Source organism: Marmota flaviventris, chromosome 3, assembly GCF_047511675.1.
Source record: "Marmota flaviventris isolate mMarFla1 chromosome 3, mMarFla1.hap1, whole genome shotgun sequence".
Taxonomy (NCBI): domain Eukaryota; kingdom Metazoa; phylum Chordata; class Mammalia; order Rodentia; family Sciuridae; genus Marmota; species Marmota flaviventris.
In genome coordinates, this window is record NC_092500.1 from 83,855,094 (window position 1) to 83,869,464 (window position 14,371).

Genomic DNA, 14,371 nt, shown 5'->3' on the forward strand with positions numbered 1-14,371 from the left:
ATACTCACAAGGAAAGAAAAATACCCTCAATTATCAGGAATGTGTCACAGATGATAAGACATTTCCCCAGATGATAAAATGTACCAAGAAAAAAATGTAGATCTTAGATTTTAAGAATTATGCTGTTTTATTTCCAATATTTTGCTCTAAACATTTGTCTGTTTCTCCTACAACACTCAGATTGTGGTAACTCTGAAAATACCACGTATGAAGAATTTGGAGAGGGGCTGGGGCTGTGGCTCAGCGGTAGAGCACTCGTCCAGCATGTGAGAAGCACTGGGTCCTATCCTCAGCACCACGTAAAAGTAAATAAATAAAGGTACTGTGTTCATCTACAATAAAAAGAAATACAGGAAGGAAGGAAGAAAAAAAGAAGGAAGATTTGAGGGGGTGAGCAATTTGATGGGAAAGAGGAAAAGTGAAAGGTTTGCCCTGATCTGTTTTTACAGAGACTTTTAATCAAATGGAAAAATGTAATTTTTCCAGATTGCCAGGGGTTGGGGTCAGTGGGAAGAGCACTGGCGGAGACTGCCAATGGTGACATTGCCACCACCCAGCCACTCTCCCTTAGCAACGCCACTCTGGAGACAAAATAGGTACTTTGGGGGTGAACTGGATGGAATTCAAATTTCATTTACACAAAATTTAGTTATTTGTTCCTTCTTTGATCTAATCATGAGCTTTTAGATTAAGACTTTTAGATTAAGATTTTGTGGGGCTGGGGTTGTAGCTCAGTGGTAGAGCGCTCACCTCGCATGCATGTGTGAGGCCCTGGGTTTGATCCTCAGCACCACATAAAAATAAATAAAATAAAGATATTGTGCCCATGTATAGCTAAAAAATATTTTAAAAATTTTCTGATTTAAAGAATGTCACGGCTGGGGCTGGGGTTGTGGCTCAGCGGTTGAGCATTAGCCTCGCAGGCATGTATGAGACCCTGGGTTTGATCCTCAGCACATTAAAAAAAATTAAATGAAGGAATTGTGTCCATCTAAAACTAAAGAAATTTTTTTTTTTTAAATATTTATTTATTTATTTATTTTTAGTTTTCGGCGGACACATCTTTGTTTGTACGTGGTGCTGAGGATCGAACCCGGGCCGCACGCATGCCAGGTGAGCGCGCTACCGCTTGAGCCACATCCCCAGCCCCCTAAAGAAATTTTTATAAAAAGAATGTCATAGCTATTCTCTTGTGAAAATGATCCCTGGTTTCTCCCAGAAGTACCCATCAGCATGCGCAGCATCAGTGGTCCAGAGGGAGATGAGTGCAAGTTGGGGACAAGGTGGGCACAAGGTGGGCCACCGTGGAGAGCAATGAACAGTGATGGTGGGAGCTGGGAAACTGTGAGGGAGGCGAAATTACCAGTTTTGAATATGGTAGTTTACTTGAAGGAGCTGAAAATATTTCTGGGGGTTTTATTAAGGAAAGGCATACTTATCAAGAGGTCAGTTCTTTTACTGATGATTTATCAGCCCTCGATTCTAAGTAAAGCAATGGCTACTTAGAACTATGCAAGTGTTTTATAGAATCGACTCAGAAGACAGAATAAATACAGAAAACGCAAAAGTCAGATCCAGACACTTTTTGCCAGATGTAGAAAACTATTCTGTTATTGTTTAAAGAATACATGAAGCTGGGCGCAGTGGCACACACCTATAATCTCAGCAGCTCAGGAGGCTGAGGAAGGAGGATGGCAAGTTCAAAACCAGCCTCAGCAACTTGGCGGGGCCCTATGCAACTCAGGGAGACTCTATCTCAAAATTAAATACAAAAAAGGCCTGAGGATGTGGCTCATTGATTAAGCACCCCCGGTTCAATCCTGGGTACCTAAAAAAAAAAAAAAAAAGAATATGTGGACATGAATGACAAAGGGTTTATGATGAAGGACTTCTAACATCAGATGCTTCTCAGATGCAATTTTGATTTGTTCAAAGCATGAATCTGTTGTTTTCCAATACTTAAAGAAACTAATCATTGTTTTTAATAAACAGCTACTCTAAGAGAAATTTAAAGGCACAAAAGCCAAAATGTTATTCATGTAGATAGAAAGGTAACAGGCCACTGATAACATTGCTCTCAGAGCATAGCAAGTGAGGCAAACCTGAAATTCATGAATAAATTCTAACTTTACATTGTTTTTAGTTTAGCTAAAGGTGTGTGTGTGTGTGTATATGTGTGTGTGTGTGTGTGTGTGTGTGTGTGACCTTTTCCACCTACCATGTACCATCTTACAATTCAATGTACCTGAAGGACTTCATTTTTACTTGTTGCTCACCATCTTCCATTCTACAAAAGAGCAGGATAAAATGTCAAACTACATGAAATATCTCTCCTATAATTCTTTTTTGTTTAGTTGTTGATGGACTTTTATTTTTATTTACTTATATATGGTGCTGAGAATCTAACCCAATGCCTCACACATTCGAGGCAAGTGCTCTACCACCGAGCTACAACCCCAGCCCCAGCTCTCCTATAATTCTTGAGAAAGAAAGAAATGTGAGATAAAGATGATCATCTCATTCCTATGAAATCTTTAGCTATAAATGCTACCTTGAACATGTAAGAATCCAAAATGAGGACTATGTTACATGAGTTGCTTTCCTACCAAAGCTGCTAGGCAATGCCATCCCCATCAGGGAAACTGAACTGATGTTAATGAACAATGAACAATAATTGGTGTGCTACTTGGAAATAATCTCATACCAATTTTGGGAAAGAATAAAACTTTCATAGAAATAGGACTTGGGATGCAGCTCAGTGGCAGGACACTTGCCTACATGACCAAGTACTTTGGGTTCCACCCCTAGCACTGAAAAAAAAAAATATAGAAAACAGTATTTTTTGGCAAAACGATTGATAACTAAAAACTTTATGACAGCAGTACTAAAACAGTCCGAAAATGCATTAAAAATGTCATACTTTCATTCAAAAATAACTTTTTTTTTTGTCTAATAATCTATCTGGATAGTAAGAAATACTATGAAAATGGGAAACTCTGATCACTTGTAATATTAACTGTGATAATTTCCACATTAGCACAGTCCCTGGCATCAGAAATGTACTCACCAGTGCATCAACAAGTGATATACATTGATGTGATTCTCAACAGTAAAAAATTATTTAGGCTAAGCAGTTTGTAAAAATATGTATAAAAACATACATTTTCAAGCGAGGTGTAGTGCCTGTAATTCCAGCAGCTCAGTCAGGAAGCTGTCAGGAAGCTGAGGCAGGAGGATCACAAGTTCAAAGCCAGCCTCAGAAAGTTAGTGAGGCCCCAAGCAACTCAGCAAAACCCTGTCTCTAAATAAATTGGGGGGAAAAAAAGAGCTGGGGATGTGGCACAGTGGCTAAGTGCCCCTGGGTTCAATCCCTAGTACAAAAAATAAAAACGAATAAATATATTTATATGCATACACACACACACACACACACACACACACACACACACACACACATTTCCAAATGTATTATTTTGCTTTTCTTATCTTCTTCCAATCTATTTCCTAAACATGTAGAGACACATATGAAACCAGCTCTGATTATTTAACTTAGCCACAGTCTATGTGTGTGTGTGGTGAAGTTGTACAGATATTTCTGGGTATTCTACAGATATAATAAGCAAAATTCAGGTCACAGTGTATAACTTTTTAGGTCTTGTCTTTTTTTACTTTATAAAATGAATATTTTCCTAGGGTTTTAAATATTCTTAGGAAACATGATTCAAAATAATTAATAGTGGCCCACTGATTAGCTATACCATAATTTACTTAATCATTTTCTAGTGTTGAATATAATCAATATTCTAATATTTTCAACATTATAAATGATATGGCTAATAATATTATGGTGAGTACATCTTAATTATTCTCCTAAAATAAATTCCTAGAAGTAGAATTTATAGAGAGCTGTTTGAATGTTTCTGATTCATCTTAGACAACTTCCCTCTTGAAAGATTTAACAATGATCATTTTCCAGGCTTTGAAAAAAGTCTGGCCTATCTCTGAACTATTTTATTTACTTGAACTCTTTTATTTAAATTTTAATGTTTTTCTTCTTACAATGCTCTTTATAGAAAATTTAATCACATTTAAGAAGAGATGCTTATGAATATTCCAAATAAAAAGTACCACTAAAGGGCTGGGCCTGGGGCTCAGAGGTAGACTTGCCTAGCACGTGTGAGGCCCAGGTTTAATCCCCAGAATGGAAAAAAAAAAAGACCGTTAAGAAGTTTATTCAAGTGGTACTTCTCCTACTCACTTTTAAATAAAGAACCATTTTTAAGACACATTTTTACATGTTACTTGATTCTCACAACACAGTGCAGTTATCACTATCCCCATTTTACAGATGAAGGAATCAAGGCTATAGCTGTAGTTGCTACTCAAGGCCCTGCAACTACAAGCAGCCAAGTGAAGTTCACTGTGAAGTCCCTTCCAGGATACTTGCCATTTCTCTCAACGCTGTCATTCTGCACAGCGGTTGCTACACATAAAATTCAAACAGCTTCTCTGAAGCCAAAGAGAGGGTCAGATGAAGTCAGCTTCCTTCCCTGTTTCTCTCTTTTATTCATTTATTAAATGAATAAAACAGAAAGTAATTATACAGGTGAATGATCTTCTTCCTAATGGTCTGGAATTAATATACATATATAGAACTTCAATTTCAAAAGGTAAACTTCAGCTTTTTAGAATTGTGCTTTTGCTTTGATTATCAGGGTTTTAGCAAATGAACCCACCAAGTGAACTCATCTCCTTAGCAAAATTCAAATATACTCCAATCATGAAATCCAAATATACTTTTATCTAATGGTCTCTGGCAGAACAGGACAAAGACAAGACCCTGAACAATCCATTTGTTTGCAGCACAAACCTAGATAATTAGTGAGTTTGCTATCTGTGTATTTTTTCATGCTGGCATTGGGTCTACAGTCATAATTTTTCACAAATGTCTTTTAATAAGCTTTCTGTTAGTAATAACGTTCTCATTACTTGAATGCATTTTCTTGGCATCTTAACAACAGTAATGCAATTATTTTAAAACACAGTTGCAAGGACTCCTTGAAAACTACTTTCACTGCATTTGAATAAAACGTAGGCATTCTACCAAAACAAATGAAGTCAGAAGCAATCTCAAAAATATGCTCCCAGATTTGCCACTTTTCATGTGTCCCTCTTCTTCAAATGTGTTTCTTTGGCTTCTGCAACTCCACCCCCACTCAGAACCACACCTCTTCATGTTTGGGGTATACTCTTTTCCTCCCTTCACTGTCTTTGGGGGTACATCCTCAGCCCCCTGCTCTTCCACTCCACACACTTATCCCAGTGATGTGATCCATGCCTGACACTTCATTATTTCTTGTACAATATTGATGTCTCAATCTAATCTCCAAGTCCAGCCTCACCCCTGAGTTCCGGATCTTCATGTCTAACTGCTTACTCCATTCTCAGTGTGTCCAAAACTGAGCTCCTTTCCCCTCAGTCTTGGTAAAATCCCACCTTCCATCAAGAAGCTCAAATCAGAAAGCATGGATACTTTTCATATTCCCTCTCGCCAAGCAACAGCCACAAGGCCTCAGAGATTCAGTCTTGCAAATATGCCTCAGTCCCTTCCTTCAATGTCTTTCCTCTCCAGGGCCACTCTCTTACTAATGTTCAGAAAACCTAATTCGCAGCAAAAGTTTCTTCTTGACCTGTTCTCTCTGCCTGCTCGTTTTCCTCCTTCCACCCAACCTCCATGCTATTCCTGAGTGATTCTTTGAGAATGTAAGTCTGTACACTTCACACCTACTGGGTGTCATAGCAGGTTCTCAATAACACTTAATGACTACATTCCACAGAATCTTCATCAGAGATCCTTCTAAAAGACTCAGCTATCTATTCAAAACCAACAGTGCCACAGAAAGACTGATCATTCTCATACATTCTTCTTTTCTAAATAACATTAAACACCCCTGGCCTAGGGCTATGACTCATTGTTATTAGAGCACTTGTCTAGCGTGCATGAGGCCCTGGATTTAGATCCCAGGACAACTAAAAAATAAAATGAAATAAATGGAAAAAAAAAAAAAAACAAAACTAAACACTCTGAGGCTACATAAATAAAAATCAACCTCATCTCTACTGACTGGCTTCCCCAAATCTCTGGAAAAAGTCCAGAGACTCATTTCCCGAGCCTCTGGAACATATACTGTATAATCAGCATTTTACAAAATCTGTAAAGTACTTTGAAGTCCATCACTTCCTGAGAGGGCACAGAAAATGGTGGGATAAAAGAAGATCTATAGCAGAATGGAGAAGCTGTGGGACAGAGAGCCCATCAGGGAGACGTACATCTCCACTGTCACCACACAGCCTCTTAGGAGGAGAGGGAATATGTCAAACCATAGTCCAGGACTTACCTGCTGCCACTGGGTGCTGATATTTCTATCTTTGTTGAAAGAAGATAGGTAAAGGGATTCTGAGAAAGCTTTTCCACCACTTTTTCTGTCATGATTTCTGACCTGGAAGGAAGGAGGCTTTGGGTCACCCCCTACCCAGATGTACCAGGAAACAGCATGATTGCTACAGGTCACCCGACCCCATCCAAGAGCAGAGAGACAGGAGGCCAGGCACGCTGAAGAAATGCCCCACTCAGAATCAGACTTTCTAATCCATGTGTAATGTTCTCCCCATGGTTAAGTATTGTGATAAAGAAGGCAAGGACCACCGGATGTGGTGGTGCATGCCTGCAATCCCAGTGGCTTGGGAGGCTGAGGCAAAAGGATCGCAGGTTCAAAGTCAGCCTCAGCAACTTAGCAAGGCTGTAAGCAACCTAGTGAGACCCTGTCTCAAAATAAAAAATAAAAAGGACTGGAGATGTGGCTCAGTGGTTAAGCGTCCCTGAGTTCAATCCCTGGCATCAAAAAAAGGACAAGTATTTAGCTGTGACCATAAACATTAAGTGAATTCACCTTGTGCTGACATTTCTGCATCCTAGGTTCTTCATTTTCTAAAATGTGGGCAGTTAAGTAAATAATCTTTACTGTTGGCTGCTGCCAAAAAAAAAAAAAAAAAATTCAATCTGGCAGTAATTTGCATGTTTGTGATCTTTCCTCTGGGACCATTTCTATTTTCCTATGTACCCCCCAAAACCTCCACATGGCCCCTAGGTGGCAGGGAACACTGGTACCACTTCAACTGAGGTGATCAACAACAGTAGTGCTTGTGATTCTAAAGATGAAGGGAAGAGATTAAAAAAAAAAAAAAAAGACTAAGTCACTTTTAGCTCAGATGAGTGGGGACCATCAACTGACTGACAATGAAAAACAGCCAACAGCTTTAGACAAAGTGTCACTTGGTCCACTGCTGCTTCTTGAGCATCGCCTAAATGGAAGAGGCTAAGAGAACAGACAACCAAAATCAGTAGAAGATCTTCCAATCGTTTATACATGGCTTGGGAGGTGCCTTGGTCCTTACATTTGAATCATACTCATTCTTCTGTCTTGAGAATCACAGCTAAATTATGAAGCATACTGGGAAGAACTACATCAAAAAAAGCTGGGATGCTACATTATGTCCTCATCTTTGTCCCAACTCAGAAACTGTCCCCTTCACTTATGGTGGGGACCTATCATCAACGTTTCACACCAACGTAAGTGCTAGCCTAGGATGAGTTGCAAACTTTATTGTGCTTTAATCTAAGATGAATTGTTACTTTTATTTTGTCCTAATGTTTCCATCACATAGCTGTAGCTTTAGAGAAGTCACTAAACAATATTTCAGGGGGTTGGGGATGTGGCTGGGGCTGGGGATGTGGCTCAAGCGGTAGCGCGCTCGCCTGGCATGCGTAGGGCGCTGGGTTTGATCCTCAGCACCACATAAAAATAAAAAAATAAAGATGTTGTGTCTGCTGAGAACTAATTAACTGTGTATGTGTGTATGTATGTGTATATATATATATATATATATATATAATATTTCAGGCTATAAGCCATAGTAGATGACAAAAACAAACAAGGGCATAGTAAGTATTCTCAGCATTCACCTTCCTATCCACATGGCTTAACTAATATGGAAACAAGAGTTTTATCTGGTTAAATTGACCACAGATAAACAAGGATTCATTGGTTATAATGTAAATGATGAGTAAGGTAGTAAGTGGTATTTATTATTTTAAGCCAAATATGCAAGAAGATGTTCTCCTCATGGTTAGTATTTCAATAAAGAAGGCTAGTATCTAGCTGCGACCATAAACATTAAGCAAATTAACCTCATGTACCTACATATCTTTTAGGCTCTGTTGATCCTCCTACGTATCTAATAATCATCAGAGTTGATGGAGAAGTTCCATCTCACTCAATGTCAGGTAGCAGTTGGGTGGATAATCATGTTGCCATGTATTTTATTTCTTGACATAATCTTCCCAGTTTTTATGCCAACTTTTTTTTTTTTTTGCAAAAAACTAGGGTGCAATCATTATGTGAAACTTTAAAAAACTGGTGCCCAGGCTGGGGCTATAGCTCTGTGGCAGAGCGCTTGCTTTGCACATGTGAGACACTGGGTTCGATCCTCAGCACCACATAAAAGTGAACAAATAAAATAGAGGCATGCTGTCCGTCTACAATAAAATGTTTTAAAAAATGGTGCCCGTATTATTTAACAATCATTTATTACTAAACTGTCCTTATTGCAAGATTAGGATGCATGAAATACTTATGACTATATATTAACGCAGTGGTGACAATTATGCAGTGAAATACAGTATCTAGAAATAGTAATTTAAATAGCAATCTTATTCTCTTTTCCCTAGAGTCAAAGATTTCGTGGGGTTAGAGCAAAAATCCACTTACTGGGAGGGGTCCGAATCACTTCCTTTGCGTTTTCTTGGAAATTCCATCACGTGTGAGCTGAAGGGCCCAACCACTGCTGGTTTCACCCCTGGGCTCACATGACTGGAAACCACAGGAGCAATGCCCTGGTTTTCCTCCAGCAGAACTTTACCTACGAGACACAAAACACAATAAAACAGGTACTTTATTTATTTTTTAAAAAATGTATATATTTTAGTTGTAGGTAGACATAATACCTATATTTTATCTTTATGTAGTACCGAGGAGCAAACCCAGTGCCTCACACATGCTAGGCAAGCGCTGTACCCTTGAGCCACAACCTCAGCCCCAAGAAGCATATTTTAAACACTGATTTGCACTTTTATATATCACTGTATCTCACAATTTAAATAACTTTTCTGTCTTGATGTTTCAAAAATATCAGCTAAGTATAGCATAAGAAAGACTCAATAGGCACATTCAAACATTAGTTGGAAACATATTTATTCATCCATATTTTTAAGTTTACTTTTCCCTATCTAATTGTAAAGGAAATTTGAGTATTGTAGAAAATACGAAAAACACACACAAAAAAAAAGTAAAAAGAAAGAGGAAACCAAAATTTTACCAATTAATGTTACTATTTTTCTTTATTTTTAACTGATACATAAAAATAAAAATTATACATATTCATGGGGTACCAACCAATGCTTGAGATATTTCCTTTTAGAATTTTTTCTATAGTTGTCATTAAAGTAACTGAGATCAAAGTACAGGCTTGTTATTTACATATTATTGTAACATAACTTTCCAGTGTTATTACAAATTCATGATAAATGATTTTAATGTCTACATATATCATCATGTGCCAGCTCATAGTTACTTAACCACTCTCCTATTGTTAGAATCTGTTTGCTTTCACTTATTTATTTTACCACAGATAATATATATTTTGGTACATAAAGCTTTTTACCTACTTCTGGTTATTTCTTTGGCTAGTATATCAGAAATGAGTTAATAAGGTCAAGTGATGTATTTTTCAACCCTGAATTGCCAAATATGATAGTAAAATCATTTTTTGTTTCCAGTGTGCCTTATTCAATATTTTACAAAATCTAAAAATCAGAATTAATTACACCAGAAATAACTAGTAGACCAAACATGGGCCTCCTTAAAGATTCTATTTTTTATATTAAAATGGATATAATAAGTTTAAACTCATTTGTACCTAACAAAATAGACTAAAAAATAAGAAATATTTATGGGAAAATATAGTAAATCTCAAAAATTGTGCGGTTCTTTTTATTTTTTTTATTTATTTTTTTTTTAAATTTTTTATTGTTGGCTGTTCAAAACATTACATAGTTCTTGATATATCATATTTCACAATTTGATTCAAGTGGGTTATGAGCTCCCATTTTTACCCCATATACAGATTGCAGAATCACATCAGTTGCACATCCATTGATTTACATATTGCCATACTAGTGTCTGTTGTATTCTGCTGCCTTTCCTATCCTCTACTATCCCCCCTCCCCTCCCCTCCCCTCCCCTCTTCTCTCTCTGCCCCCTCTACTGACATTCATTTGTCCCCCTTGTATTATTTTTCCCCTTCCCCTCACTTCCTCTTGTATGTACTTTTGTATAACTCTGAGGGTCTCCTTCCATTTCCATGCATTTTCCCTTCTCTCTCCCTTTCCCTCCCACCTCTCATCCCTGCTTAATGTTAATCTTCTTCTCATGCTCTTCGACCCTACTCTGTTCTTAGTTACTCTCCTTATATCAAAGAAGACATTTGGCATTTGTTTTTTAGGGATTGGCTAGCTTCACTTAGCATAATCTGCTCTAATGCCATCCATTTCCCTGTAAATTCTATGATTTTGTCATTTTTTAATGCAGAGTAATACTCCATTGTGTATAAATGCCACATTTTTTTTATCCATTCATCCATTGAAGGGCATCTAGGTTGGTTCCACAGTCTAGCTATTGTGAATTGTGCTGCTATGAACATCGATGTAGCAGTGTCCCTGTAGCATGCTCTTTTTAGGTCTTCAGGGAATAGACCGAGAAGGGGAATAGCTGGGTCAAATGGTGGCTCCATTCCCAGCTTTCCAAGAAATCTCCATACTGCTTTCCAAATTGGCTGCACCAATTTGCAGTCCCACCAGCAATGTATAAGTGTACCCTTTTCCCCACATCCTCGCCAGCACTTGTTGTTGTTTGACTTCATAATGGCTTGTGCGGTTCTTTTTAAAAAAAAATTTTTTTAGTTGTAGTTGGACATAATACCTTTTTATTTGTTTTTATTTTTAGGTGGTGCTGAGGATCGAACCCAGCTCCTCGCACGTGCTAGGCGAGTGCTCTACCGCTGAGCCACACCTCAGCCCCCCCAAAATTGTGAGATTCTTAACACATCTCTAAAAATAGCTGATAAACTAAGCATTTTTTTTAAAAGGATTTAGAAGGTGTGAACCACACGATGGACAAGAATGATATAATAAACACATGAACCTCGGAGCTTCAAAATCTAGTGTTGCTTGTTTTAGGACACCCTGGGGGCATTATAAAAATTGGAAGTATATGGGACCAAAATGCTCAAGTCTCAAGAATTTCAAATAATTGCTATCATACATAAAATGTTTTCTGACTACCATGTAATAACACTAGAAACCAGTAACGCAAAGATAACCAGAAAATCCCTATGTTTTTGGAAAATTAGAAATATACAAAACTCACAGGACAAGAATTTATTTTTTCTTTTCTTTTTTAAAATTTTCTTTAAAATTGTAGTTAGACATAATACCTTTATTTTATTAATTTATCTTTATGTGGTGCTGAGGATCAAACCTAACGCCTTGCATGTGCTAGGTGAGTGCTTTACTACTGATCCACAACCCCAGCCCTATTTTTTCTTTCTTTATTTATCTTTTGGGGTACCGGGGATTGAGCCACTGGGATTATAGGCATAAAGTTACAAAATATTTGGAACTAAATAATTTTAAATTATTATACATTAAAATGTGTGGAAATGCAAAAGTATTATAGGAAAGTTTTAACCCTAAGTGTTTTAAAAGAAATTAGAAAAAGAGCTGTGAAATAAATTCATAGAATTAGAAGAAAAGTGATCATAATAATTAAGACCAGGAATAATGAAACAAAATAAACATATAAGAATGCAGATTTTAGTCTAGTGCATGCCTGTAATCCCATCAGCTCCTGAGGCTGAGACAGGAGTATCACAAGTTCCAAGGCAGCCTGAGCAAAAGCAAGGAGCTAAGCAACTCAGTGAGACCCTTTTTGCAGAGAGGCCTGAGGATATAGCTCAGCAGTAGAGCTACTTGCCTGGCATGCATAATAGTCCTGGGTTTGATCCCCAGCACCACAAAAACACAAAATAATAATTTTTAAAAATCCAAATAAGTGAGTCAGGCATGCTGGCACCTGCCCATAATCCCAGCTACTCCGGAGGCTAAGGCAAAAGGATCCATGTTTGAAGTCAGCCTTAGCAATTTAGCAAAACTCTTTTCTCAAAATAAAAAATAAAAAGGGCTGAGGATATAGCTCAGTGGTAAAGTGCCAGAGTTCAACCCCCAGTACTAAAAACCCAAAGTACAAACATCTATCCAAATAAACAGAAAGACATGCCAAGTTTATGGAAATTAATGAATAGCTACTCAATCTCAATAGTAATAAGGAAGATCCAAAGAAAATGACACCAATATACTAACACATGATGGCTACAATGCAGAAATCTGATGATAACAAAGTTGCTGAGGATGCAGAGCAATAGAGCACTCTGCTCTGCTGGTGGGCATGTCATCTGTTACAACTACTCTGGAAACCATTTCTTTGCATTAACTGATAGATCTGAACATGTGCATAGAGTGAGTGTTCCAATCTCAGGTATATGGGAAGACTCTTAATGAATTTTCTTTTGTGGGGGGGGGGTAGACATCGAGCCCAGGGGCGCTTAACCAATAAGCCATATCCCATCTCTTTTTATATTTTATTTTGAGACAAGGTCTTGCTAAGTTGCATAGGACCTTGCTAAATTGCTGAGGTTGGCCTTGAACTTTTGATCTTTCTGCCTCAGCCTCCTAAATCACTAGGATTATAGGTATGTGTTATCATGCCCAGAAGGACTCCTAATGTTTTCTAGGAGACATGAACAACAAATGGTTAGCCATAACATAGTTAAAAAAAAAAAAAGACAACCCAAGAAAATTGGAAAATATTTAAATTTCCACTAACAGAATGGAAAAATTGTCTATTCACTGAATAGAGTGCTAACAGCAGTAAAAATGAAGTACAGTCATACTCATTAACCAGAGACTGAACTGCAAAAAACACAATGCTGAGTAAAAATGTCACAGTCCCAAACACATAGCACCTTTAAAAATTTTTACATAAAGTCCAAAACAAGTAAAACGAATCAATGTTTTTAAAAGGTTCTTATGTAAATTGCTACCCTACACTGAGAAGCAGGGGCATGGTTTACCTGAGTGGGAACAGCAGTTCTCTGGGTGAGCAGAGGGAGGTGCTGTCAGCAAAGGACATGCTGTACTTCCAAAGAACTCACATTCTACTACTTTCACAGGTGACTTTTTTTTTTTTATTCTTTAACCTACACATAAAGTTTTTACCATCCTCTGTAAGTATGGCAGATCCAGGGAGAAACATTTTACCAATGATGCTTGCCACTTGGGGGGGGGGCGGTCAACTCAGGACCACTGAGATTAATCATGGTTTCAACTCCTAGACTCCATTCTAATGAAGTCTAAATATTAGAACACCATCTATTTCCATGGAAAAATCAAGGGAACTTCCTATATCAAATAGTAAATCAATGGGCTGGGGCGTGGCTCCATGGTAGAGTACTTGCCTCGCATTCATGAGGCAATGGGTTCGATCCTCAGCATCACATAAAAATAAATAAAGAAAATAAAGGTATTGTGCTCATGTATAACTAAAAAAAAAAATTCTAAAAAAACCCCAGTAAATCAAAAGGAATAGTAAGCTAACTTTTCACAGTTCGCCATGTTATATATAATCCCAGGCGCCCCACCACCCCGCTCCATGCCTCCAATGCACACGCCAGCAAGCACACTTCTTTCCTTCACATAAGGTCAGAGACAGAAATAAATGAAGATATTTTTCTCATTTCAACCTTTTTTTTTTTTTGCCTCTCGCTCTGGGAGGCATGATCTTCACATATTTCTATTCCACTTCCTTCATTAACCTTTAAAGTAAGAAATGGATTATCTTTAGGCAAGCACAATAATCTTTTCATAAAATCAAGATCAGAAGCTCCGAGGGTCTTTATTTTCATGTCCCTTACTAGGGAGGGGGTAATGCCCCACCACTGGCCATTCTATCAGGTCTGCAGTCAGAAGTGTATTCAAAGCAGAGGGTTCTCTGTAAACAAAAGGGAAACTTGGGCTAGTGGCACTAATTAGTTCTGGATTAAAGGATGTGTTCTTTGGAAGCAATTCAACCTTCATGAAGTGGAAGCTGATTTTTCAGTAAGAAACATCAAGATTTCATTTTTAACCTTCTAGTTTACT

General features: G+C 37.8%; 1 protein-coding gene across 3 annotated transcripts in view; it reads right to left on the reverse strand.

Moving 5' to 3' along the window:
- Bmal2 (basic helix-loop-helix ARNT like 2) overlaps positions 1 to 14,371 on the reverse strand; it is a 117,861-nt gene that overhangs the window by 81,960 nt on the left and 21,530 nt on the right. For 2 of the 3 annotated variants that reach the window (XM_071610038.1, XM_027934107.2), the window contains exons 2-3: positions 8,829 to 8,979; positions 6,399 to 6,500 (exon numbers count right to left, since the gene is read on the reverse strand). In XM_071610038.1, the coding sequence (XP_071466139.1) occupies positions 6,399 to 6,500; positions 8,829 to 8,979 (253 nt within the window). The remainder of the gene's footprint in view (positions 1 to 6,398; positions 6,501 to 8,828; positions 8,980 to 14,371) is intronic. The other variant, XM_027934108.2, reaches the window with a different exon arrangement.